At 39.7% G+C, this 26,071-nt stretch overlaps 2 protein-coding genes across 2 annotated transcripts; one reads left to right on the top strand and one right to left on the bottom strand.

The window, feature by feature from the left end:
- Positions 1-93: 93 nt before the first annotated feature.
- On the bottom strand, positions 94-9,379 carry lrrc8da (leucine rich repeat containing 8 VRAC subunit Da). The gene is made up of 2 exons (XM_074687744.1): positions 9,033-9,379; positions 94-4,919 (listed from the first exon to the last, which is right to left on the bottom strand). Coding segments are annotated over exons 1-2 (2,559 nt in total). The 5' UTR covers positions 9,034-9,379; the 3' UTR covers positions 94-2,361.
- A 4,738-nt stretch (positions 9,380-14,117) lies between these two features.
- Positions 14,118-25,977, top strand: gtf2b (general transcription factor IIB). The gene is made up of 7 exons (XM_074687752.1): positions 14,118-14,212; positions 15,969-16,081; positions 18,827-18,960; positions 21,452-21,598; positions 22,043-22,172; positions 22,731-23,012; positions 25,451-25,977. Exons 1-7 carry the CDS (start codon positions 14,196-14,198, stop codon positions 25,582-25,584), a joined length of 957 nt encoding a protein of 318 aa, XP_074543853.1. The 5' UTR covers positions 14,118-14,195; the 3' UTR covers positions 25,585-25,977.
- The last annotated feature ends 94 nt before the right edge of the window (positions 25,978-26,071 follow it).

Raw genomic sequence — 26,071 nt, forward strand, 5'->3', positions numbered from 1 at the left:
TTATACAGAAGACCAGGGAGGACAAAATTATTTTTTATTAAGTAATTTTATTTTAGTGATTTTATACCTTCATTCAGAATATAAGACAGTGGGTAGAGGACAGAATGGGAAACTGATTACAGCCTTTTCACATGGTTCATGTACTTAAAACCACCAAAATAAACCTGCTGCTGGGATATGAACCTTGTTTTCTGATCAGATCCAAAGGGCCTTGTATAAAAAATGAGAGAGACATGGATTCTAACAAATTGATGTTACTTTTACATTAAACTTAATTGTATAGTTGATGCGACAGAGACATACTTTAAATATTTTTGATACCCTTTAATTTCATGAAATGTCTTTATCAAAAGCATAGCTCTAAAGTATTTAGAGCATTAAAAATTATTTAACATTTCCAAATGAAAATGTCCTTTTTGCCAGGTAAATCCAGCCTATGCAGTTTTTTTGTACTTGTTTTGGTACTTGTTCCTATGAAATGCATACAGTATGCAACGAGGTGACTTTATGAAGGCAGTGTTTAAAATAATAATAAGTATTGGCTGTAAATGTGTCTATAAATCAGTCCAGTGAATGTGGCATATGATATGAGTAATGAAAAATAACATGTCAAGTCCAAACGTGAGAATAACAAGTCTAATCTTATTAAGTGTTCTCTGAAATAAGTATTTTGTCAGAATGTCGGACAGAGATATGCATGAAAGATTTATGTAGATCAGGTTTTTGTGATTGTAACCGACATAAAGTGAAGCTTCTAAGATCAATTAAAGTGCTTTAACTTTGTGTGGTTGTTTCTTTTCTTTTCACATTTCCTGTTTTTAGATGGCGGCAAAACAACTTTGATCATATCTGTGGTAATGTGTCCAAATTCTAAAAGAAATTCACAAGTTTCCTACTTTTAGTGAAAACCTCAAAGCTGCATTTGTGCATGTCTCATTTATAGCAGCAGAGCACTGAGTTAAAGCAGAGTGTTGAGTAGAAGCTGAGTAATGACAAGTCATTCATCTAAAACCTTGTTTATTGTGCCATAAAGCAGTGGACTTTGAGCGTAGGATCACAGAGGTGTTACAGCAGCTCTCAGGAGGAATACACACTGTATACACACCTACACAGATATACACTGAAAAGAATGAAGGCAGACATGTTTGTTGTCAATATACAATTCTGACATGTGGAAATAATTAGTCCTACCTGTGACCTGCTCTGTAACACATCTTTAAAGCATGATTTTAAAAAAAAGACAGTCAACAGATTTCCCTTTCTTTTATCAGCTCACGTTGTTACTAGGACATGTTATCACCAAGGACATTCAACGATCTCCAAATCATTACATTTTGTGCGTGTGCAAATGATTACTATAGGCCTTAGTATACAATCTCTACAAAAAGAAGATAAAGGTTCATTTCTGGTGCTTAGTCTCCACCTGAGCTTTACAACTCGAAACTCATTCTGTCAGCTACAAGTCGATCAGAAAAGTTACATTATTTCAAGAAAAGTGGAAAAGCTACCAAGAAGGAAGTGTTTGCATTGTGATGTCTGGTATAACATGTAGACAGATCTGCATGGATTGAAAAAAAAAACTGACACGGAAACATGAAATATTCATTTTTGGCCTTTTGTTTGTGAAAGCCCACACTATAAAAAAATAGCAGCAGTTAAGGCAAAAAGATTGTTCCCCGTGGTTACACTTATACCTGAGTACCTAAACATGAAATCTACATACCGTGCTATTAGAGGAAACAGTTTTGGTCTAGAGTGGTACCGCTAAACATCTAATGTTTTTATACTGAAAGCTACGACAAAACTGTTCCCTAAAGGTTGCTGAATAAGATCCTCAGCAACAAGAGAAACCTTATCCGTCTATTTATACATAGGCATCTATGACACCTTATTAAAATAATCATTAAAACAAGAGATGATCTGATACAAATATTTCCTTTCAAGTACCGACTGGGATACCTGGACTTGAGTACTGTACTGAGTATCCCTCTGACACTAGTGTAATTTAAAAAATATACATAACATTGTTGGAAAAACACTGATTGTTGTTATCTTGCTAGCTCTGATTACCATTACATGCTGCTAGCACTGCTCTGTTGTTTGTTATTGTCACATCATTATGTACCATGATTAGCCTTGTTGGAGGCTGGTTGTTTACAGTGTTTGATGAGTGCACTGACAGGTAAAACTGCTGATTCCTGTTACTGATTTTTAGGCAATACTGGAGGCCGATACCAGTATCACAAAACTTCTACAATGCATCAATTTCCAAGGATATTACGAAAAAAAATGTTACTCTTACATCCATTAAACAGACTTGTCATGAGCCACCAGAAGTGCCAGCCTGGCTGGGTTTTTGTGCTATAAGCCACTAGTAAAGGAGGCAGGGGTCTCTTGGCTGATACTCTCCTTCACTTCCACGGGCAGTGCATCAAAGAGGTGGTCCTCCACAACCAGGCCGCTCCTGCGCAGCATTCGGCAGTTCCCCAGCTGGGCGGGCAGTCTGTCCAGACAGTTCCCCCTGAGCTCCAGCTGAGTGAGCTGCACCAGCTGACCCACCGCCTCTGGCAGCACGGTGAGCGCATTGTTCCCCAGGCACAACACCTTTAGCTTGTTGCATCTGAACAGAGGCTTTGGCAACACCTCCAGCTTGTTGGAGTTGATGGCTAAGTGCTGCAGGTTGTGGAGGAGACCTACATCAGGAGGGAGGATTGTGATGGAGTTGTGGCCCAAGTCTAGATGCCGCAGTTTGGGCAGCGTGAACAAAGCTGGAGGAAGGGACTCGAGTTTGTTGTGGGAGAGGTGCAGAGCCTCCAGAGACTTGACCTGTCCGATGGATGATGGGATGGTGATGATTTTGTTGTGCCACAGCTTCAGGCAGGTCAGTCTCTTCAGGTGCTGGAAGCTGATGATCTCCTCGATGGTCCGGATGTTGTTGGATTTCAGGTCAAGCTCCTGCAGGTTGGTCAAGCTGAAAATGGCATGGGGGATCCTCTCTAGTTCGCAGGTGTGCAGCTCCAGTTCGATGAGACTTGTCATCTTTTTCAGACTGTTCAGTACCAGCAGTTTAGTACCATCGTTGTGCACCACCAACTTAATCAGATGAGGTGAAAGCTCTGTAATGTTGGTGGGCATTTTCGTGAGGTTGCTCTTCAAACATAACGTCTTCAAATGCCTCAAATCCCGCATGGACTCGAGACCAATCATTTTGTTGTTTTCTGAGCTCAGGTTGCCGATCAGGTTCAGCTCCCTCAGACTCCTCAGTAAGTACACCCATGTTGGGATCTCTGCGACATCTGTGAACTTGACATGGAGGCAGCGGAGATGATCGCGCAGGAAAGCAAAACCAGTTTGCTCCACTTTGGCCGGACAGTGACAGAGATGCAGCTCCTGCAGGCTGGTCATCTGAGAGACTTTAGCCGAGAATCTCACCTCAGGAATCAGCTCCAGTTTCAGCACCTCCAAGTCAGTGAGATCAAACACAGCATTAGGAAGACCAGAGAGCATGAAGAGGTGCAGCTCTTGTTGGTCCTGTGGGTTCCTGGTAACCAGCTGTCTCAGTTTTTCAAAGGTCCACTCGTGATTGAGGCTGATCTCCCTCAGCTTGTTTTCGCTGACCTCGGACAAGAAAACGCCAAAGCGCTTGGAGTAGAGTTGGTCGTATTGGTCAACCATGTGTAAGAGGAATGCAAAGTCGTTTTTGACATCAGGAATGTCACTGAAGCTGCTCTCTTCTCGGACTTTCTCAAAAGAGTACTCTTTCAAGGGTCGTCGGAACACCCAGAAGAGCGAGTATAAGCAGGCCATCCCGTAGATCAAAATCAACGCCATGTAGCTAATGAGCAGCTTGTTTAGCATGAACGCCATGTTGTGTGTACAGAAGAACTTTCTGTATCCTGTAAGCTGTTTAATATCTGGTTCACAGTCATGCTTAAAGTTGATTTTAGCCAAAAAGGTTGATGTGTAGGACAATATCAGAATAAACTTGACTGTTTTGACAACGGTCTGCGCTACATAAAGCTTGTAGATGAAATCACTGTCCTCCACATGAGCTCTGAATTTCCTCACTTTCTCAAAGAGCGCTTTGGCCTGCTCGCCATCTTTCTTGTCCAGGATTGTCATGCTACTGGGGGCCTCTGCCATGGGCTTATCTGCAGAAAACTTGACTCCAAGCATGGGCGTGGTTGAGTTTGCATTTGCACCATCATCCTTTCCTTCGAGAGAAACCTGCTTTGGTGCTGAGGGAGTACCGGTTAACCTTTGTTTGTTCTCCTCAGAGTCCTCGCACGCTGTCTCAGACAAAGCCTTCGTTGTCCAGGGAGACTCAAAACATCTGCCCAAAATGGAAACAAAATGCTCAATCTTTGAGCTGGTTTTGGGGTACTTGAACCAGAAGTTGCTGCTGACCATGAGGACCAGGGTGTGGATGAGGGTGAGGTATGGAAAATACTTGGAATACCAGGGCAAGGCAACGTGGTAACAAATTTGGTTGATGAAGACATACTGTTGAAAGTCCAAGTTGGTCCTAACTCCTGTGGGCTGAGGCTGACTGGGGTATTTCTCTGACATCATAGACGTGTGTTGGTGTGTGGTGTGGATCTCATGGACGATATGGTCCGGCATGTCCTTTGTGATGAGGGGGACACTGGTCATGATGGGGGCCCCAGAGGCTGTGGATGAGGCCTGTGTGGTCTGCTGAGGGAAGGAGTTTGGTTTGGGTCCTGTAGCCTCCTCCGGGTCCTCGAGACAGGGAAGACAGGCCACCTGGTCCTTGGTAATCTGCATGGTCATGGCAAATATCGCCAGCATGAGCATAACCAGCCCCAGGTAGTCCATGAAGACGTCCCACCATGGCTTCAGGATGCGGTACGTCGGCTGGATGTCGTTCAACGAAGCAACCTCAGTAAGTGTGAACATCACTGCAACAAAGGAGGAGAAGTCTGTTTAAATACACAAATACTTTATAACTTGTTCTACAGTCACTCAAATTCTGTGTTTTTAGTCAAAACTTAAATTTTGATTTTTCATGGTTTTGTTGTCCCCTGGTACGGTGTTAAAAAGGAAAACAGGCAAAACCAAGAAAAGAAAAGAAATAAAGTAAAGTTAGGGGTGATGTATTTACCACACAGTCATTTATTTATAAAAATAACATATTTGGACGTGCTGCTATGACCTAGTGGGTTGGGTTGCACTCACTATGTGGCTAGCCCTATAGCTCTTGTTTCAAAACCAACCTAAGATTCCTTAACCCAACGTCACTCCCCACTCTCACAAGGTTTCCTGCCCTGTCCTCTTTGACCAAAGTCGGGAAAAAACTAACTTCTATTTTCTCTAAGTACTGTACTGTGTGTATTCCTGACTTAACGCTCCTATGAGGTACTTTGAAGTTTTACTGATTTTGACACTCCTTCTGTACCAGGGGGCACCTGGGCGCCCACAAGAACCACATAAGGTTCCCGTGAGAAATGTTACCAATTACGTTATTCAAATGGAGAAATTGCATCTGCACAAACCCAACACAGAGATTAAATTTGAGAGTTTGGAGACCTTTTTTGGCACATTGTGGCATCAGCTTGCTTTCATGAGACCATTTTGGTGGTCCCAAGGTTGTGTCTCTTCTACCATATCCTTATGTCGCTTACTTCATTACTGAACTGTTGCTCTTGTATCAACAACTTTAAAACTTTTTGTTCTATTACTACTATGTACCATGGACTGACAGCCATGTTATGTTGTGTGTTTTTTTGTTTTTTGTTTTGTTTTTTTGTGTGTGTCTTGTTTGTTTGTCTGTTTAACTGTCATTCCTTAATGTCCATGTGTCCTGTATCTTTGTACTTGAGTTTATTTGTGTATTTGATCAAAATAGGTTCTGGTGTATTCTACTACCAGCATATTGATTATTGTAAATTGAAAAATCTGTAAATAATATATATATATATATATATATATATATATATATATATATATATATATATATATATATATATATATATATATATATATATATATATATATATATTAAAAAAAAAGAAAAGAAATGCTACCAAAAAACAGCACTGGTCACAATGGGGCTACTTCCTACCATCAATGTTGTGTAAATCATTAATAATAATAGTGGAATAATAAACATTGACCTGTGAAGAGTCTCTCCCCATAGTATTACCACTTCTACTATGATTAGTGTCATTAAAAAGTGATCTTTGCAATTCTGTTCAGGACATCTGTTTCAGACAAGTAGCCCGTCGTGCCAATCGGCTTCAAAAAGTTTGGTGACCCCTGCTCTGGACAAAGTGATGCCCAATTTATCTTTGTTGATTTATTTACCGGAAGTTTCAGTTAGTTTCATAAATAGTCTCGAACCCCTCACAGGAGCTTTAACTCACATTTAAAGGTTTTGTTTAGTATGGCAAACAAGTATGTCTAATAATCAAGTTTTTTTTTTTTTGAAAAAGAGGTTTAAGAGCGTGAGTTTATAAAACCAGAAGAGGAAGCAGTTCCTATACTAGCAGCTGTACACGGTGTAGATGTGTAACCATCACTCCATCCCTGAGAGCCTCGCCCTCCTCTCGTCCCTTTGACTGTTTGGTCTCGTTTCATTCAGTAATGTTTTAATGATGTTAAAACACAGAGCCAGGGTTTAGCTAAATCCAGACTTCTTACAACATGTTATTACTGGAACAGAGCAGAAGCCTTTGATGTCGGGATAAGAAGTGCTCTAACTCGTCTGACTCACTAAGGCATTTGGCACAAGGATGTTTTTTTTAGGACCACGCTGGTTTTTAGTGAGACCATGTGTCACTTTCTGCATCCGGTAAACTGCTTAGGTGACATATCACTTCCTCTCCAGCATGCAATGCATACAAAAACTTTCATAGAAAAACTCTTTAAAGTAGGATTTATGTACTTCCTTAAGTTAATAAATAATGGATTTTCTTTCAGCCATCGCATTACACTGGAAAGCAATATCTCAGTGACATGTTTTGAATATTTCATACTGCACACCAAGACAGAAGACATGCTGAATCTGGCTGGACTGCACTCAAAATAGGATTCATTTTTCATGAATAGGAATGAAACAGTTGTAGAAAAATTTAGATTTGACTTAATCCTGTGAGGTATGAATGGTATTTGATTTTTTTATTAAGCAGATTATATTTCTCTTCAGCCTCCACTTGCCAAAATAAAAAAAAAATCTTTTATTCTTTTTTTTCCCTCCCAACAGAAATCATATGCTTTGTGTTTTAACAAAACTTTAAAACTCCTGAATATCTATAAATATCTTCTTGACTGACTGTGACAGTGTACGTACACAACATTATTAACTGTTTCATGAAGCTTTTTAGGGTTTTAACATCCTGACTGATTTTATCAGCTTTAACTCTTGACATGTACTCTCATTACAGCTTCAACAACTATCAGTTTCTTCTAGGCCTTCCCTCTGCAAAAAGTAGAGATAAACAGTCATTACAGTTGGTTACAGTTGAACAAATTTTATTTTCAGTGTTGTCTGCTCCAGCCTGATTTGACCATCTGATTCAGTGTTTAACACTGGACCTCTGTATCACTGGAGCTGTATGAAAATGCAGCATGTAAACAATGAATATATGACTGATGTTTAAATAATATGTCTACAAAATTTTCAAAAGAGAAAGAAGCGCTATCTAACTTTTCATTGCTCCAATATTAAACATGTTCCAGTCAAATTCTCCCTAATACCTAAATGTAGCTCTTTAAGTGGGGCTGGCATTTCTAAGACCTCTGTAGGAGTTTAAGCAGGACAAATTCACAACATACCAATATAGTCTGCATTTTTAACATGTAAATTACAAAGAAGAATGTTTAATAGTGCTTTAACTTGTATGTTTTCATTTACTTAAAAGTTACATTATTTTAAAAAAATAGGCTTTGGAACTATCTGATATGATCGCTGTGCATCTTGGGACTTGTGATACAGCAGCAACGTGCCCTCTGATTGAACTCAGGTCAAGCATTCAATAGTTCAATTAGTGATGACCAAACTCCATCTAGCTGCTTTGTTTTTAGTGTTGCTGTGACTTTCCCAAGTCTGATAAGTGCCATAAAATGACTTTTATATCAAACAGTCTGACACCAGTCAGTCAGGACAGATTCAGATTGGAGTAGGTACACAAAGCTAGAGGTCTTCCTCTTCCCTGCAGGAGTTAACCTTACATCATAGGCTTTTTATAGCTTAAGTATTACATTAAACTGAAAGACCTTCTGTTTGTTTATTTCCTTTTATGATTCTTACAATACTGATAGCAAATTGTGGGGTTGTTTTAGATTGTAAATTAGAGCATTGTTCAGATGTTGGCAAGAAGTTCAATCAACGTTCATGTTCTGCTACAGTGACGAAGTTTACAGGGCTGCTGCTGTTTTTATTGCCAACCCAGTTTTGACACATATGGCAGAAAAGTAAACTACCAAAGAAGTAAAAAGCCATGGGGGAGGGGGACGCATCTCCTCTGATCTGGATTAAACCTGTAGAGGAACCGGCTACTCTGAGCGCAGATTGCATAAAACTCAGAACACCATGTGACAGCAGCATAAGCATCACATAATTAAATCAAGGCATGAATTTAAACATGGCTTCCAGACAATTAAATAAACCTAACTACGGGCAGGTCTGCGGGTGAAACATGGGCTCAAGATGGAGAAGAGGAGCGTCACAGAACGGGCACGAGGATATGTTATAAACATGTTTCTGCAGGCAGACACCACAAGAGGAAATGAGATATCTCCGTGGCTGAAAGAAACGTTAGACTTTTGTCTCCCTCACGTGAGGGTTTCTTGCGCAGTAAGTTGTCTGTTGGCGTACCGGGTCAGGTGACTTGTTGAAACATGTGAAATTGAGAAGCCGCATGTGCCCCGTTGTTAAACATTCACCCCAGGTAGCCAAACTAAAGTATTTTCTAAAAAAAAAAAACATTTCTCCTCGATCACGCGGGAAGACAGTCATACGTTATATTTACTGAAAAAACGTATACATTTATAATCAACGAAAATGTACTTACTGCCTACTGTTTGGTGTTATCTCAATCCAATTATTTCTTCCACAGCCTGCATGCCACTTTTCGCTCCTCACTCAGGTGCGCCTCTAACCTAATTTCTCAGCCCCGTTAAACATTACGGTAATGACGCTGGTGAGTCGAACAAAGCTCCGAACAACATTTGTTGCTGACAGCCCGGTTTGTCGGCAGCCTCCTTCATAACTGAGCCCGGGCAGCGGCACCGACTGCTTGGCCGGGCGTTAAACTATAAGCACAGGCAAACCTCCGGCACAACGTATTCCTAAGAAAAGGCAGATCCAATATGGAGCCGCACGGACCGCTGTTGTGGGTGTTATGGGCGCTTCTGATTGGAGGATGTCATTACGGCACCTTCCCGAAGACACCGCCTGCTTGCCGGCTGCTGGTTTATCAGATGCTGCATTCAAGGAGCGTGGAACTTAAATGTTACCAACAGTCAACGGCACAAAAAGTTCACAATGATGAATGTCCACTGTACTTTGATAACATTAGATTGAATAATGTAAGTCACATAATCAGACACAAGCGTTAAATGGGCAAACACATTTAAACAAACAAAAACAAAACAAAACGATTTTCTCAAGCCTTTTGGCCACAATCGCTAACTGCGTAGCTAATTTAGAAAAACGGACGTTACTTGTTAGGAAAGGGAGCAGGTTAGAGCGGGGCTATGAGTGAAAACTCTGGGATTTCATTTTCAAAAATAAAATCCAACTAAATGAATTCGTTCAGTAAATGCAGTCGATAAGATGTGCTTACCGCCAAACTGTTGCTCCAATTCAGTGCAGGGGTCACACAACTGGAGGCTGGATTTGTCAAGTTAGTCTAGCACAGGCACAAGAAGGTATTGTTAAATTATACAGGGGGAAAAAATGATTCTTAAAAGATAACCTTTTCCATTTGAATCCAGATCATGTGTGGCATTCGCAATCAGCACGAACCTTGCGCTTTTTAGATTAAGTGAGGAATTTATACAAGGACTTTGGGGATAACGCTCTCTTTTCCCATGGTATATGAATGCATCATTGAGTTCCGTGTCTTTGTTTCTGCCTCAGACGCAACAGAATGCCTCATGGTGCTAAAATGACTTTAGCTGACTAGTTAAGATTACTCACATGTGCTTTTCAAACACTCTTCTTTTGTTAGACATGAGTCATTATGTTGGCAGCAGTTTTCGTTCCATCTATCTAATTATTTATCCACTTATCTATTTAATTCATCTTATCTTATCTTATCTTATCTTATCTTATCTTATCTTATCTTATCTTATCTTATCTTATTTCATCTTATTTCATATTTGCAAACTCAACAGTCAATAGGACCCTGGGTGCTGAAGTCATGCATCATTTCCAGCTCTGTCTGGATTTGGTTGATGATGCACCGGGTGGAGGAAGTGTCTCCTCAGTTGCAACCCATACAGGTTTCAACCGGTCCTGGGCTGCTGGCACTCTGTTCTCCCTCATGCTACCCTTGTACTTTGAGTGGAGGAAAAAAAAGAAGGAAGGAAAGAAAGAAAGTAGGAAAGCAGCCAGTGGGGTGTGTAGTGTGATAGTGCTCCTGTTCACAAGATCAGATTTGGAGGTAGTGTGTGTTACACTACACTCACAATAGGTTTTATCAGAGTTCTTAACATGGTCCACAGAAAGCAGGTTTGTAGGGAATATGTGCAATATGGTCAAATGTTAGCATACAGTTGAGAAAGTTTCTCTTATGATAACCAGGTGTATGGTGCACTCAGAGACCTGGGCTATCTGAAGGAGACAAGTGAAAGATTAGAGAATGTAAAGGCACTTTACCTTCTGACTGGGGTCACATGATTTTCTCTGTGATTCCTCCACCCATGTATTATCAATACTGTACAACATGGGTTCTGTGCAAACTGTATGATAAAAAGACCATGTTGTTACTGTCTCTTTTCAGAGACACAGTAGAAATATATAACACAGGTGGAGAGAAAAACGCTGGTCTGAGATCAGTATTCTTTTCTCCTCTGTTTTTAAAAATCATTTCATGAATGCAGCTGAAGACAATAACTATGTGCCACTAACTATAACAAAAGCATTCAAAAGACTGAAAGAATGGTTGTTCCTATGGGTTCCACAAACCGGTTTGTCCTTTTTTTTGCATATGCTGCTGATAGTGTTATACATATGTATATATAGACATGAACACATGCAAAAATACAGACCACACTCAGACACACATGCTGATGTCAGACCTGCTGAGAAAAGAAACGTGCCTGGGGGCTGAGAAACTTTCCCAGAGATACATTGGTTTTTCATGTGTCATGGTAAGTTGAGAGAGGAGAGGGAAAGGTTTAAAAATATTTTACAGGTTTGATTTGATGTCACACTAAGTAGTGGTGGGTTGGACAGAATGAGATTTTCTGTCTGAAAAAAGCTCAATCAGGTGAAAACCCTCAGCATGAACCTCCTTTCATTAATGTATGAAGTCACAAATGTTAGCTGCACACCACTACCTACTCTTGTGTGAGGTCTGTAGGGAAGAAGTAAAACACGCACAGTCATTAAAATGTTGACCAAAGCCACAAAGCAGCAACATACCCAAACAAACCTGTTTCCATGGGGATTAATGTCCTATAAGCACGGTATGCATGGTGCTCTCACACATGGTGGGGTTGAAAATTCAGGATTGGATTAGGTAATGTTTTTTTAAAAGTGTATCAGATTACAAACACTGCTGGAGGAGTGTGCACTCATGCTATTAGCTAATGCCTACATCTTTTGTTATACTCAGCATAACATTAATGAAGAGTGGCAACATGGTGTGACCCTGGTGTAACATTCAGGAATGCATGTATAAAAAGCCTAGACTCGTTGAGACAGTCAGCTCTCTCTCTCTCTCTCTCTCTCTGTGTGTGTGTGTGTGTGTGTGTGTGTGTGTGTGTGTGTGTGTGTGTGTGTGTGTGTGTGTGTGTGTGTGTGTGTGTATGTGAGCATGTACTCGCTAGTGTTTGTCTTGGCTCGAGACAAAGACAAAAACTGGGAACACGTGCCTTGTTTTCCCTCTCTGCTCTGATACCTGCATGCTGGTCTCTGCTTGTTCTCATCATTGTCCAGTGTACCCTGCATTGTCTGTCTTACTTGTTACTGTTTGTGTAAGTGTAAACCCACAGGCTCAGTCAGTCCAGCTGTTTTTAGTGAAGGCATATTCAAGACACTACAGTGCTTCTCAGGCATTCATTTCAGACAGAAGACACTTGTAAAAATGTTGTACAAAGATGAAATAGCTAACATGTTATCTCAACTCTTTCTCTTATCAGCAGCAGTAAATAAACACATTTGACAAGGCTGTTTCCAATATGTGAAGATCAACTCTTGACATCACAAGCTGATGACAATGGATGCCCAACTTGATTACTCAGAACAACAAAATATGATTGTGTTTATGTATTTTGTTCCCATTTCATTTTGTTTATTTTATATGCACATAAATGATGCACAAACAAACATTACACATATTAAAACTAACAGCCTGTTTTACAATTTTTCCATGGGTAGGCCTTCAAATGCTCAAAACCATCAAAAAATGCAGAAGACAGTGCAAAAAAAAAAAAAATAAATAAACAGAAATAAAAAAAAAATAGTAACAACTAAATAAGAAACCAAATGTAACCACTCACACCATTGTAAAATAAACAGTAAAACAGGAAGCACAAAATCACACATGACTACATGACAACCAGCTTTTCAAAACTGGTTTCAGTTTTTGTTCAAAGGGATCTCAGCCAGAGTCCATTACAATATGCTATTCATGGTAAACTAGCTTACTACTAAATATGTCCAACCACTGTGTGAGATATGTGTTTTGAATAATCATTACATGAAAACAGATCACTGTTATTATCATCCTAAAGCATTGATATAACTGCTGGACTCCGGCAACCTTGGCATCTTCCAAACCTAACTCACCCTGTTTACTTAGCTCCACCTGCTGTTGTCTCAATGCACACTGATTCTTTTTCCAGTTTTAGGCTTCCAATTTTGTTAATAAGACATTTTCTGATAAAAATACAAGGATATATCCAAAATTATTTACGATTGCACACAAACCACATCTATTAGGTTATAAATGTCAGTATTAATTTCACCACAGATGAAGATTTGTGACTCTGTCACCACAAATCTTGTCAACATAAAGTGGCTCTTTGTGTAACTGTGAGGTTTCCTTCAGGGGCCTGAGATGTGTGCTGCCAAGGAGCAGAGCAGTCACAGATTGGTACAGAGTCAGAGACACAGACTGGTACAGTCTGACAACATCACGGGCCTTTTATTATCAGATGGCTTCAAATGGGAGAAAATGAAACAGTTTTGAGAATATTTAGATTCACTAAAGCTTTCAGTGACCATACAACAACTTTTTTCTTAAATGACTGAAAGAATTGAGACATTATTGTGATGATTAGCATGACTGGCCAGTGATAAGATTGTGTGTTCAAGTATAATGTGACCACAACAGTAAAAATTCCAGTTTTGTGTATTGTTCTGCAATCACCTAAGCTGGTTTGATCCTAAATCTCCAGGACAAAAAAACACAGTTTAGTGCTATTTGGAAAATTTGATTAAAGTTTGGTCACATCTTTAATCTGTAAATAGAAAATGCCAAAACACAAAACAGTTGGTCAGTATAGCATAATTGTAAATAGAATCCTTGATAACATATGCATCATAACCTTTACAGAGCTATTGTTCGCATTTATAACAGAAAGAAATACCTTTACATTGAGCTTTAAAATATTATATATTAATAAAAGATTGTTTTGGTTATGTCCTGGGAAAGCCATACTACAGCAGTGAAAATTTAATTCAGCATCAAATTCACCAGGGATATAATGTCAATTTTTACATTATTATTAGTTATCATTACAAAATTTGATGCTTTTATTCTTTATGTGGCCAACTTTAAGTCATATGATTCCATACTGTGGAACAAACACAGTACAAAGGGAAAAATCGTTTTTAAGTGAATTTTTGACAGCCGAAGTTCGATTAAAAAAATAAATTAATTGCATAAGTTTGGGCCTGTGAGCTCGCCGTAGTCTGGTGGACACGTGATCAGTAGAGGTTATAAATACAAGTGGCTCAGTTGGTTGTTTCTTTGACACACACAGGAGGAGTGAGGAGTGACATGGCGTCGACAAGCCGGTGGGTAGCAGTTAGACTTATTCCATCACTTTGCCTGTCTGTATGTGTGGCTTTCGGTTCATGGTTTTGAAAAAAGGCTCCAGACGGCCGCGGTTAAAGACGCCTGTCCTCTATCCAGACCACTTCGCCCGTATCGGCCTCTTAACGTGTGCGCTGTATTGTGCTAGGATAGAGCTAATGTGCTAACTAGCGGACTAGATGTTGCCAGAAGTCTCCATCTGTATCATCTTTTCTTCTCGCTCTGTTGTCGTCCCGCGGCTTCCCCCCCATAATAACGTAAACATAGCTTGGACAGCTAGCCTGCTATTAGCTCTGCCTTGTTTTCTCTGTATAATTCAGATGGTGTGGTACGAAGCTGAAACTTCAGCTCACCGAGTCTTGTTGACACCAGCAGCCTGTTAGCAGCACAGAACGCGCTGTTTTAAAATCAACACCTACAAACACGACCACAGCTTCACCACATTTCGTCCTTAGGCAAAGCAAGTTTATGTTGCGCAATTCGGCTACAGGTTATTCAAAGTGTTTTACAGAGACATAAATATAACCATTGAAGGAGTCAGCAAAAAATATTGAAAGAAAACAATTTAAAATGAGAGAGAAAAAAACATTTTGTGTCAAGCAAAAACAAATACACGATTTGCAGCGGGGCTTAAAGTTTCGCCCTCTTTGGTCATTTGTCGACAGAAGGTTCAGCTAATTGTTAGTCGTGATATATTCGTACATTGGTGGCTTCTTGTTAAAATACAGCGATGAGTGGGAGTCTTTAAGTGGACTCGTGTTTTATGGCCCTGATTTGACTCTTAATCACTGGATCATGTGTTTTACCTTCCCCACATCTCCGTGGCATCTTTGATATATTTGTGTTTGATCCATGGTTCATGGCTCTTTATGTCATGATAACCTTATGATATAACTGAATTCATGTTGGTTTATTGGTATGAGACAGTCTTATTTCACCCTGTTGGGGGTCTGTTTTGCAGACATGTACAATTCTACTACATTTTTATCTTTTACCTTTATTTCCCTAATGTATCACTTTAAAGTCACAAATTACAGTGTGTGTGCATTAGAAATGATCAACAAGAGAAAATGCTGTTATACCTCCTGTGTTACAATAATTCATATCCTGAAAACACATATTTTATTATATTTTATTGTATGTTGATGAAAATTTACTTGGTGCCAGGAGCAGAATTCCCTCTCTATCTGACTTGGCATGTCACTGCTCCATGACTTGTCATTGTGCTGCTTATGGCATTTTTGCTTCATTTCGGGTGGTTTTGTCTGTTTATCTTAAGCAAATTTAGATCATTTGTAATTTATAATTTCTCACAGAATTGCTATATTATGGTAATGTTATTGTGGGTTGTTTACTGGTACCCTGTCATGACCTTTCCTGTTGTTTTCAACCCTAATATGCATTACCTGCACCTAAACTATGTTTTCCTCTTTAATATTCTGATATTCATTTTTTATTAACTGCTTATATTTCTCATGTCTTCCTGTTTCTCTAAATATATTTTATTGAATACATAAACATACCTTTTTGACATATTGCTCACTACAGTTCATATTTATACATTTCTTCAGCTGTATAGATGAATTTTTTTAGGAGTTGGGAAGGGGAATTAAGTGTTGATGGGTCCTCTCCTCACAGCTCCTCTCAACCCCACCCACGATTATTCATACACGTGTTTCCTTTTTTATTGATATCTTCTTAAACATCACTTTACTTCTGTTGTTGTTGTTGATGCAGTGGAGATGGCCCGGCTCTTCCCAGAGTTACATGTCCCAACCACCCAGAGGCCATACTGGTGGAGGACTACAGAGCAGGGGACATGATTTGCCCTGAATGTGGCCTTGTTGTTGGTAAGAATACGTTTTTCATAAAGTCAGAATACTTAGTTCCTTTATTTCTTTTTGAGATTAGTAAATTGAAAAATTTCTTTGTTTGAGTCACAATTTTTCTTTATTCTTAAGTATTTTTCAGGCTTTTTCTGCCTCTGTTCAGAGCAGTGGTTCTCAATTGGGGGTAACCTACCCCTGGGGGTGCAGAAGGTACATAGTATATTCAAAAAATAGCAGCCAAGTAGAATTTCTTTAACACTGTTCATCAATGTTTGAATCAAATAGAAGTTTAAGTTCATAAACTGAATATTATATCCAGTGTGATATTCAGTTCTGTTATACCTCACAAAATAATAGTCTCCTCATTCCAAGATAATAACACAAACTATAGCATCATGGTTGAGGCATAGCAGTAATTCTGCTGAAAACACGGAAGGACATGCAGTAAAGAAGAAAAAATACTCTTAGTACTTGAAAAAATATGCTCAATGGGATTTACGTCCACAGGTTGCAACACACTCAAGGCATTGAGATTTTTTCTGGGGGGATAATTCAGCATTTTTATATTTTAACAAATCTATTTAAAATTAAGTTAATGCAAATTTTGTGACAAATGTTTCATTTTTTGTTAAGCTAATCATTTTGATTTAAGAACAGCCTTTTATTTTGGTACAGAAAAGGGCACCATGTCTGTATGCACAAATCTTTTCTTTTTAAATAGCTCTAGTTTTTTTTATCTTAAAGCTGGCGAAGTCGTAATGTTTTGTGTCTATCTGGTCAAAATTTTCAGAGTTAACAAAAATGTTATTGTTTAAAAAGAATATTTCTTAAATCTGTTTAAGTCTTCCTCTCCAACCAAAGCTGCTCTGTGCTTGTTAGGAAGTACTCGGCCAAAAAAAAAAAAGATAAGCAAAAAACATCTCACAGTGGGTAGATCACTGAAAAAAAGTTTGAAAACCACTGATTCAGAGGATTCAGGATGTTGGATAGAGTGGAGAACGATTTGAACCTGACTGACAGCTTGAGGGTAACCTCATGGAGGGGCTGGACCCAACCACCAGGCTAGGCCAGTGCCCCTGTGGTCTGAAAGTTTAAAGTATCTGTACACACAAAGGTTTTTAAGAACATGGCTCATCTGAACCTGTTTGGCTGGTGTTTGCCTGACATAAAATTGTTTCCTGCTTTTACTGATGTTAGATGTTAATCTACAGAATCTTCCAGCTTGGGATGGGTGCTGGATCTGGTACTTTTATAGGTACTGAATTCCATTTGTAATACTGAGTATCGATTCATGTTTAGTGAAACAGTACCATGTTACGGTACCTAAACACATCCTTAAAACTATGAGGGAGTGGAAGAGAAGGCGATTTTCCATGCTGTACATTAACACAGCATTGCAAGTTTATATATTGATAAAATGTCATTTATATCATTATATATTGATCAGATATGTTAAATTGAAAAGCTCTAAGATTTTATTTTTCAAAAAATTATCAATTACCACATAGATGCGCACAAAAGTACCAAAAATTGGTACCATTGAGTACCCATACCGATTGCCAGGAACCGGGTATCAGTGTTGTTGAATTTCACATGTGACAGGTACCCATCCTTACTTCCAGTACAGTCTTTATTTTGTGTTTTATTCAAACAATTAAGTTCACTTCATTCAGTAAATGTTGTAAATTTACATGGTCAAGGTTTATTTACTTGAAGACAGGAGAGACATACATATACAAAGTGTGTGATCCTCAAACCCTGCTAACATGTGATACAGACAGTAAGACAGAGCTGTTAGGAACACAGAGTTTCTCTCTAATAAGCCCCTGTGCACAGAGCAGGTCTGACGGGAGATGAGACACACCAGCCGCTCTCTGATGAACGCTCAAGTGCCCTCTCCTCCTGCTCCCATAGCTTTGTCTGGCCTCAGAGGAGCTGAGTGTCACGATGCCTCCCTACAATAGAAAGACTGATGTATGGTACTGAGGAAAAAAAGGGGACTGCCTAACGGGATTAAAATATCAGAAATCTAATCCTGGACAATGCTTCACCGTGACAAGAACAAACAGTTCTGACAAATAAAGAAACAAACGTATCCCCCACCATCAGCATCATCTCATATTTGATCCTCCCTTCATCTCAAATTTGATTTAGCTGAATGATGTCAGCTTTGTTTTTATTTCTGTTTCTACTTCACAAAATGAATCAGTGAGATGAAGAGTGACCAGGGTTAACATACAAAATAAATCAGTGAGATTCAATGAGACACAAAAGAAAAATGAAAGAATATCTGAACATGAGGACTGAGACAGTATTTCCTGTATCATGGACCTGGACGCCTGGAGACGGGTTTTCAGGTGGGAGCGGCGCTAAAGATGTCAACATCTTTGCTTAATCACTCCAGGGGGATATAACAGAGAGAGACACACTCACACATTTACTGTGTTTACAGTCGACTCACTAAACACCTACCAAAATTCATTGTCCCCATCAACTATTATGATCTTATGATTATTGATCTTCAGTGTTTGTTGGTTTTTCCTGGTTTTTATATCATTAAAGACAGACTTAGAAATCAGTCAGAGGGCAGGAGCTGTAGTTAGTACAGAAGGATGAACAACTTTATTAAATGCAAGAAAAAAGATGTCTCGGTTGAGAAAGAAATTTACAGCACCTGTTTTCAGGGGGACATTGTGCAATGTGATACCTCTTAAGACAAATTTGCAGACAGCAGATAATCCAAGAAGCCCATCTGTTTCTCCTCAGGTGATCGTGTGATCGATGTGGGCTCAGAGTGGAGAACGTTTTCGAATGAGAAGGCGCTCAAAGATCCCTCCAGAGTGGGAGACGCCCAAAACCCTCTGCTCAACGGAGGAGACCTCACCACCATGATCAGCAAGGTGAGAGCCAATTCCCTGCTGTTTCTAAACTAATGGTTCAGTTTCCATTCAGTCAGCTAAAAGAACAGAAAAAGAGATTTAAAATCAGAGTAATTTTCAGTGATGAGTTTTTTGTTTTGTTTTTAATCATTTCACCTTTTTCAAATATGTTTATTAATTTTTCAAAACAAAAATAAAAAATGAATGTACACAAACAAAAATGGTTTCACAGTCAGACAGATAGGTGGAGGACTCAGAATTTGCACAAAATATACAAATGAATTAGGGATGCACGATATATCTATACTGAGAAAGTATCCATACTCTCTGTTTTCAAAAAGTAAACAATACCACATGTTTTAAGAATTGATACTCCAAGGTAGAGCTGCACGATTTGGGGAAAAGGTGCGATTTGCGATTAGGTGGACAATATTGCGATTGCGATTGTGCTTGCGATTTAATAAAAAAAAGTTGTGTCATGATGAGTCTACAAGCTTGCTTGGTTATCATGGAGAAAAATCTGAATTGCATGTGCTGACATTGCGATTGCGATTGCGATATCCTCTTTTGCGATTACATAATTGCGTGTGCTGACATTGCGATTGCGATTGCGATAATCGTGCAGCCCTACTCCAAGGCATTTTTTTCATCTGAATCAGAGACATTTTGACTCAGGCAACTTGTGAGTCTGCAGCCACCGAGCTGGGTCCTCCCTCCTCTCTGAGGAGTGGGCGAAGACTTGCTCTCCTTCCAAAGTGTTTGTGTGTTGTTGTGAAGTTAGACAGTGAGCCTGTATTATCTATGTGCGTCGATGCTCTGCCGTTTTCAGTCCAACAAAATTGTTCATGTGCATCTGAGGCCATGTCCACACGTACCCGGATATTTGGGAAACCGCATATATTTTTTTTATACGTTAATACCTGTCCACACGAAACCGCAGCTCTACGTCACAAAAAAACAATGTTTTCTGAAAACTCCGGCCAAAGTGAAGATTTTGGAAAACTCCAGTTTCATGGTTTCATGTGGACGCTGGTAAACAGAGTTTTGAGTTCTCAAAAGTCACAGCTAAATGACTGGGGCTCATTCTGATTGGCTGGCATGGGTTTTACGTCAGGGAAACGCTGCCCATTATGGGTCATAACATTGAGCTGCACTCACCGGCGGATTTACCCGCTGCGTGTGGATGAAAGTATTTTTAAAAACGAACGAGGGGGGATACTTGTTTTTGAAAATACCTGGCTACGTGTGGACATGGCCTCAATCATCTGATCTCTGACTAACTCACAGTTTGATTTCCTAAGCTGCTTGTAAAAAGAATGACTGAGTTTCAGACATCAGCTTCAAGTTTCAGCCCCCTGTGAATCGGCCGCAGCTTGTCATAAAAGCTGTTGCAAGTGAAATTTGGCATTACTTGACTTATGAAACCGACAGTCGTGGCGGCTTTGTAAGCCAATAGACCCATCAAAGGCTGTCTATGAAGCTTACTATTGTCACACACTGAGGAAATACTATGAACATGATGAAGCGCCTCACTGTTCAGCATCCTCACCTCCTTAAAGAGCAAGAGAGACAGATTGAAACAACGTGCCCACACACAAAAGTCAAACCAGTGTCAGTTACTTTGTGACAAACAAACTAGTTCACCAAAACTTGTAGTTCATACGACAAATAATCAGTGTCGTAAACACATGAGCTGCAGAGCACACAGCCCTGAGTCACAGAGCTGTGTGGTGTTGACACAGTTCAAATAAGCCACAAGTAGTTTTATAAATTTAATGATGATAGAAATTTACAGGAGACACTGAAGTGTTGCATCTGAAAGAGCTTAAACAACACTGTCGGATTTTTTTGGAGTATTCATGTTAAAAGTGTGTTATTCAGTGTCTCAACACACACGGTGTGAGCTAAACTACAGTGTGATGACCATGAAAACAATAGATGGATGTTAGAGTCTGACAGGATTATTTTATTTGCTCATTACTGTACAACAATGTTTTTTTCTGGTTTTCTATTTAGTTATATTGTAAACAACTGTATACAATTGTATAAATTGTCAAAGCACAATTTACAAATCTCCCTTAATTTTTGAATGTTTTAGGTTTTGCCATGGTATTGATTAAGTATCGGTATCAAGATATATTAGGCAGGTATCTTATTGAATCATAATTTTGGTATTGTGACAACACTAATATAAACACATGTAAAAAACATAAACACAAACAACAATACAAATAAAAGAATACCTGGCAGCCATTAGGCAGATTTCAGCTTTGATCTAAACAAACCCTCTTGTTGTCATATATGACATGTGTCTAATGAAATGCTTTCTTCTTGTCATGTAATCTGCGTGTCAGAAAGTAAATGAAATGTGTTCAAGTATGATCCTTTGCCAGTGTGTTACCATTTCACCCTTTGACATGTGTTCAGATCACCTGCAGTAACTGCACAAACCACATCCTCAAAGTTATCACTGCGTCTCTCCTGTGTGTTTCAACGTGTTTCTCCACCACAGGGAACAGGTGCAGCTAGCTTTGATGAATTTGGAAACTCCAAGTACCAGAACAGGCGCACCATGAGCAGCTCTGACCGAGCCATGCTCAACGCCTTCAAAGAGATCAGCACCATGGCAGACCGCATCAACCTGCCCAGGAACATCATAGTAAGTCGAGTCAATCTTCTTTTTTTTTTTTTTTTTGGAATCCTGTGGATAAAATTTAGCTCTTGTGCTGATTCTCACCTTGAATGATGTACGTCATCCAGAGTCTAATTCAGCTGGAAACAAATTTGTCTTATGTGAAAATTTGACCTTGTAATATTTTTCCATCCATCAAGTCTCATCACTCCATGGTTGACTGATTCACATGTAGCAGTCAGGTGCTGCTGTTAGGAGTAAAACTTAGGTTTTGGGGGAATTGAAACCTTGCATGTGTCACAAAGATGCTGACGAATCGCTGAGGTTTCTCATGAAAATATGTGCAAACGATACTGCAGAGCGCCCGTGGCAGTTAGACTCAGATTAGGCTCAAACTTTTGGGTCACAAAACAATGACCCACTAAAAATTGAGAAGTATCAAAGCAATGTTTTGGTTTTTTTTCTCTGCAGGACAGAACAAACAACCTGTTCAAGCAGGTTTATGAACAGAAGAGTCTAAAGGGACGAGCCAATGATGCCATCGCTTCAGCCTGCCTCTACATCGCTTGCAGACAAGAGGGCGTCCCCAGAACATTCAAAGGTCAGAACAAACATTTCTTTTTTGCCTACAGTTATCTTCTGTTTCCATACGGCGGGACGGCGCTCCAGGAAAATTCTCCATAAACAAACCTTCAGATGTTTCACAACTAAAATCTTTAAAATATGTTGTCTGTACCTGTGTTTAATCCCCAGAGGAAAGACAATGTGCAGTGTTAATGTTGGCAACAGTAAGAATGTTTCTAGCGTCACCCTTTTTCTCAGAAATGCAAATGAAACGTTACATTATTTTGATGAATGTCACACAAATCTTTTGGAAACGGCTCTCATCTTTTCCTGGAAAACACTCAGACAGCTGCTTTTCAGAATCACTCAGTGGGATTCAATCTGTGCTGAGTCATTATGAACTGGAGACAGAAATTGTCTCTTCGGCTTTAGAGATGAAAACATCCTATTTTTAGAGGAAAGGAAGTACCATTTGTTTTGTGCATGTCGTCTTTCACGATGCGATCATGGGGGTTGTGGTGGAGACCTCGCACAGAGGACACTGAATGTCTGAAAGGAGAGTCACCTCTTCACTTCCTGTCCTCTCCCCTCTCAGAGATCTGCGCCGTCTCCCGGATCTCTAAGAAGGAGATCGGCAGGTGTTTCAAGCTGATCCTGAAAGCCTTGGAGACCAGCGTGGATCTCATCACCACTGGAGACTTCATGTCCCGCTTCTGCTCCAACCTGGGCCTGCCCAAACAGGTGCAGATGGCAGCCACCTTCATCGCTAGGAAGGCCGTGGAGCTGGACCTGGTGCCGGGCAGGAGCCCGATCTCTGTGGCTGCAGCCGCCATCTACATGGCGTCACAGGCCTCTGCTGAGAAGAAGACCCAGAAAGGTGAGTGACAGAGCAAATACACAACTACAGCTGAACTGCCGCCGTAGGAGCCGACGCTCCTTCATGTTCTGTTATTATCAAAGACTGTGTTAAATATGGATGTAGTCTCAGTGATGTCACCCTTTAATTCCTGTGGGATGGGAAACAACTTTACTATTAATCCCTGGATTGGGATGGTACAGGATAAAAGGTTAACAGGAGCAGTCAGGAGTGGGAACCAATTAGGAAGATCAAATATAATTTGTGACGTGGGCGTTTTGTAGTTTTGTTTCAAATAAGCCTGCACTCTAACGCAAGTGAAAAGAACTACACTTCCCAGAAGCCAACAGTAAATTAAAAAAGAATGAGGAGAAAATCAAATCAAATTCAGCATACTACCTACAAATTAAAAGAAGGGGGAAATGGGAGCGGGATAGGGGTGGGAGTCGTTCTTTTTTTTTTTTTTTTTTTTTTTTTTTCCTTTCAGGACTGTTAAGTACAAAAATATCAAAATATATCCACTCATCTATTACACTCCCTTTTATTTACAGGTATATAAAGCTAGAAAAACTAAATAAAACAAAACAACGGGTGTCACACTACCTCATTTTCCATGAAATTTGACTCACAACAGTTTTCAATCATCACTCACAATACTCAATATTCTGGTACATAAGGCCATATATTAGAGATACTCAAAACAATTAAGGCCTCCTCACTTTTATATATCTTATCCATCTGGACCACAACTTTTTAAATTTCTCAGATTGTAGTTTTAATGCAAAAGTCATTCTCTCCATAATATAGATTTCATGAATAATTTCTTGCCAGTCCTCCAGTGTTGGTGCATTGGGTTGTAACCACTTCCTTGTAATAGCTTTCCTCAGGAGTGGGAATCATTTTACCAGGGGTGGGGCGGGACAGGACTTTTGTTTTCTGTGGGAGTGGGATGGGACAGGAGTGAAAATCCACTCCCGTGTCACTCTCCAGACCACAGGTGGAGCTGATTGTTCAGGTCAAGGGGCAACACCTCGTTAAGAGAAGTGTTGAATTTTGCTCTTCAATAAAAATCTGGCATGAAAAAAAACACATTTACTGCCTGGTTCAAAAAACAGCTTGGGTCTGAAGCGCTAAATTCTCTATCAGTGAATTTAGGATCACAAGTTTGTCCAATCAGAGGCACAGCTCAGTTCATGTGACTGAAAGGTGCCCTACAGCTGTTAAAAAAGAAACTCAAAGCCCACATCATATCCAATAAGGCCTCGACCAACAATTAGCTTCAGTACGCTGTATCAGGGACAGAAAGGTGATGTTAAGGAGACTACGTCCATATTTTATACAGTCTGGGGTTCAGTCTACAGTCTAGACTTTAGCATCCTAGTTGAGGACCTGAGGTCACAAAGACCTGGGTAAGACTAGTGTGCAGAAGCTTAACAGTAATTCAGCAGCAGTATGAGGAGAAAAAGAAGTTTGGCTCACTATCGGACTCTGAAAACATTCTCCACGTTGCAGATTTATACCCTGAATCCAACTGGAGGCATGACGACCGACCTGTGACTGAACTCTGATCAGTGATTATATCTGAGCAGGCCAGACTCTGCTTACTGCACTAATGGAAACCTCTTAACAGCCTCCACTTTGATCAAAATTTAATTTGTAACCTCCAACAAGGAGGTTGTGCTTTTGGGAGAGTTTGTCTGTCTGATACTTTTTTAACATTTTTACTCAAACCGATCTTGATGAAATTTTCAGGAAATATTAAAAATGGGATAAGGAAGAAGTGATTACATTTTGGAGGTGATCTGGATCACCGTCTGGATCCAGGACTTTTTTTAAGGATTCTTTATTATTGTGAGATAGGGCTGTTTTCACCATATGTGTATATAACTCCACCATAAATGGTTGGATTGCTTTGCAAAACAATAAAAGACAAGGTCATCATTATTTCTGACAGATGTAAAAGTGTGATCCAGATCCTGGAAATATTCTGGATTCCAAGATTCAGAATATAAAATATGAACTGGGTCATCATAATCTTCAACACTGTCAGGAAACAAATTATCGGACAAACCTGCAGCTAACACCAAATTGTAGCAGACAGTCTGCTGAAAGGGAGTATAACATTAAAGTAGGACTAAAGTGTTGGTGACAATCACAATATGCTTGGCAGAGGTCTTTCTTTCTATCTATAAACAGATCTCAGTCCCTGAGATTGTGCATTTTCTGATGTTCAGATGAACTAAAAGCTCAGTGTGTTTTGCTTTCATGCATGTGGGCAGACTTCATTTACTCGGTGTGACACATTTAAAGTCACATAGTTTCGCCTGAAGCTGCAGAAATGATGGCCTCCCTTTGGCTGGTTTTGTACCTCCAGGTTCTCCTGAATGTGCTGAATGCAGGAAGCGTTTTCTTCTCTCAGTCTGGCTCTGAGTCGTTTCTTGTTTCTGACTCTTCCACAGAAATCGGGGACATCGCCGGTGTTGCAGACGTTACGATCAGACAGTCATATCGGCTCATCTACCCGCGCGCCGCAGAACTCTTCCCTCCAGATTTCAAATTCGACACACCGGTGGACAAGCTGCCCCAGCTGTGAGGGAGTCGTCTTTACTCAGCGGCGATGTTTTCTGCTGTACTTACAGGATTGTATTATTTCTTTTTTTTAAATCATATTTGTGTTGGATTTGGAAGATTTCTCTCGTCTCTCCTAAGACTCTGAGCCTTTTCAAAGGCAGAAATAAACGGACACATTCCAGTGCTTAAACAGCTGGCTGACTGTGCTTACAGTATTTCATTTGAGTGTGTATACTGTATCATGTATATATGTCCAAGTGGGAAACATTGACTGATGCTTGCAATTTTAGGCTGGTTTCATACTGTATACATAAAAACCTTGTTTTTTGTAGAAAATGACCAGGTTCTATTTTGTTAGTTTGTTTGAATTGTTTCAAGTAATTTAAAAAAAATAAAAGATTTTCATTAAAGCATTGCCACAAGTTTATGTCTTCATTATTATTAAGTACATGCCTCTTCACACAGAAGCTTTGGATCCAGAGTGAACCACAGGTAGATTGAGCTCACAC

This window comes from Halichoeres trimaculatus, unplaced genomic scaffold (assembly GCF_033239565.1).
Source record: "Halichoeres trimaculatus isolate MK-OKI-2021-1 unplaced genomic scaffold, fHalTri1.1 fHalTri1_scaffold_15, whole genome shotgun sequence".
Classification (NCBI taxonomy): domain Eukaryota; kingdom Metazoa; phylum Chordata; class Actinopteri; order Labriformes; family Labridae; genus Halichoeres; species Halichoeres trimaculatus.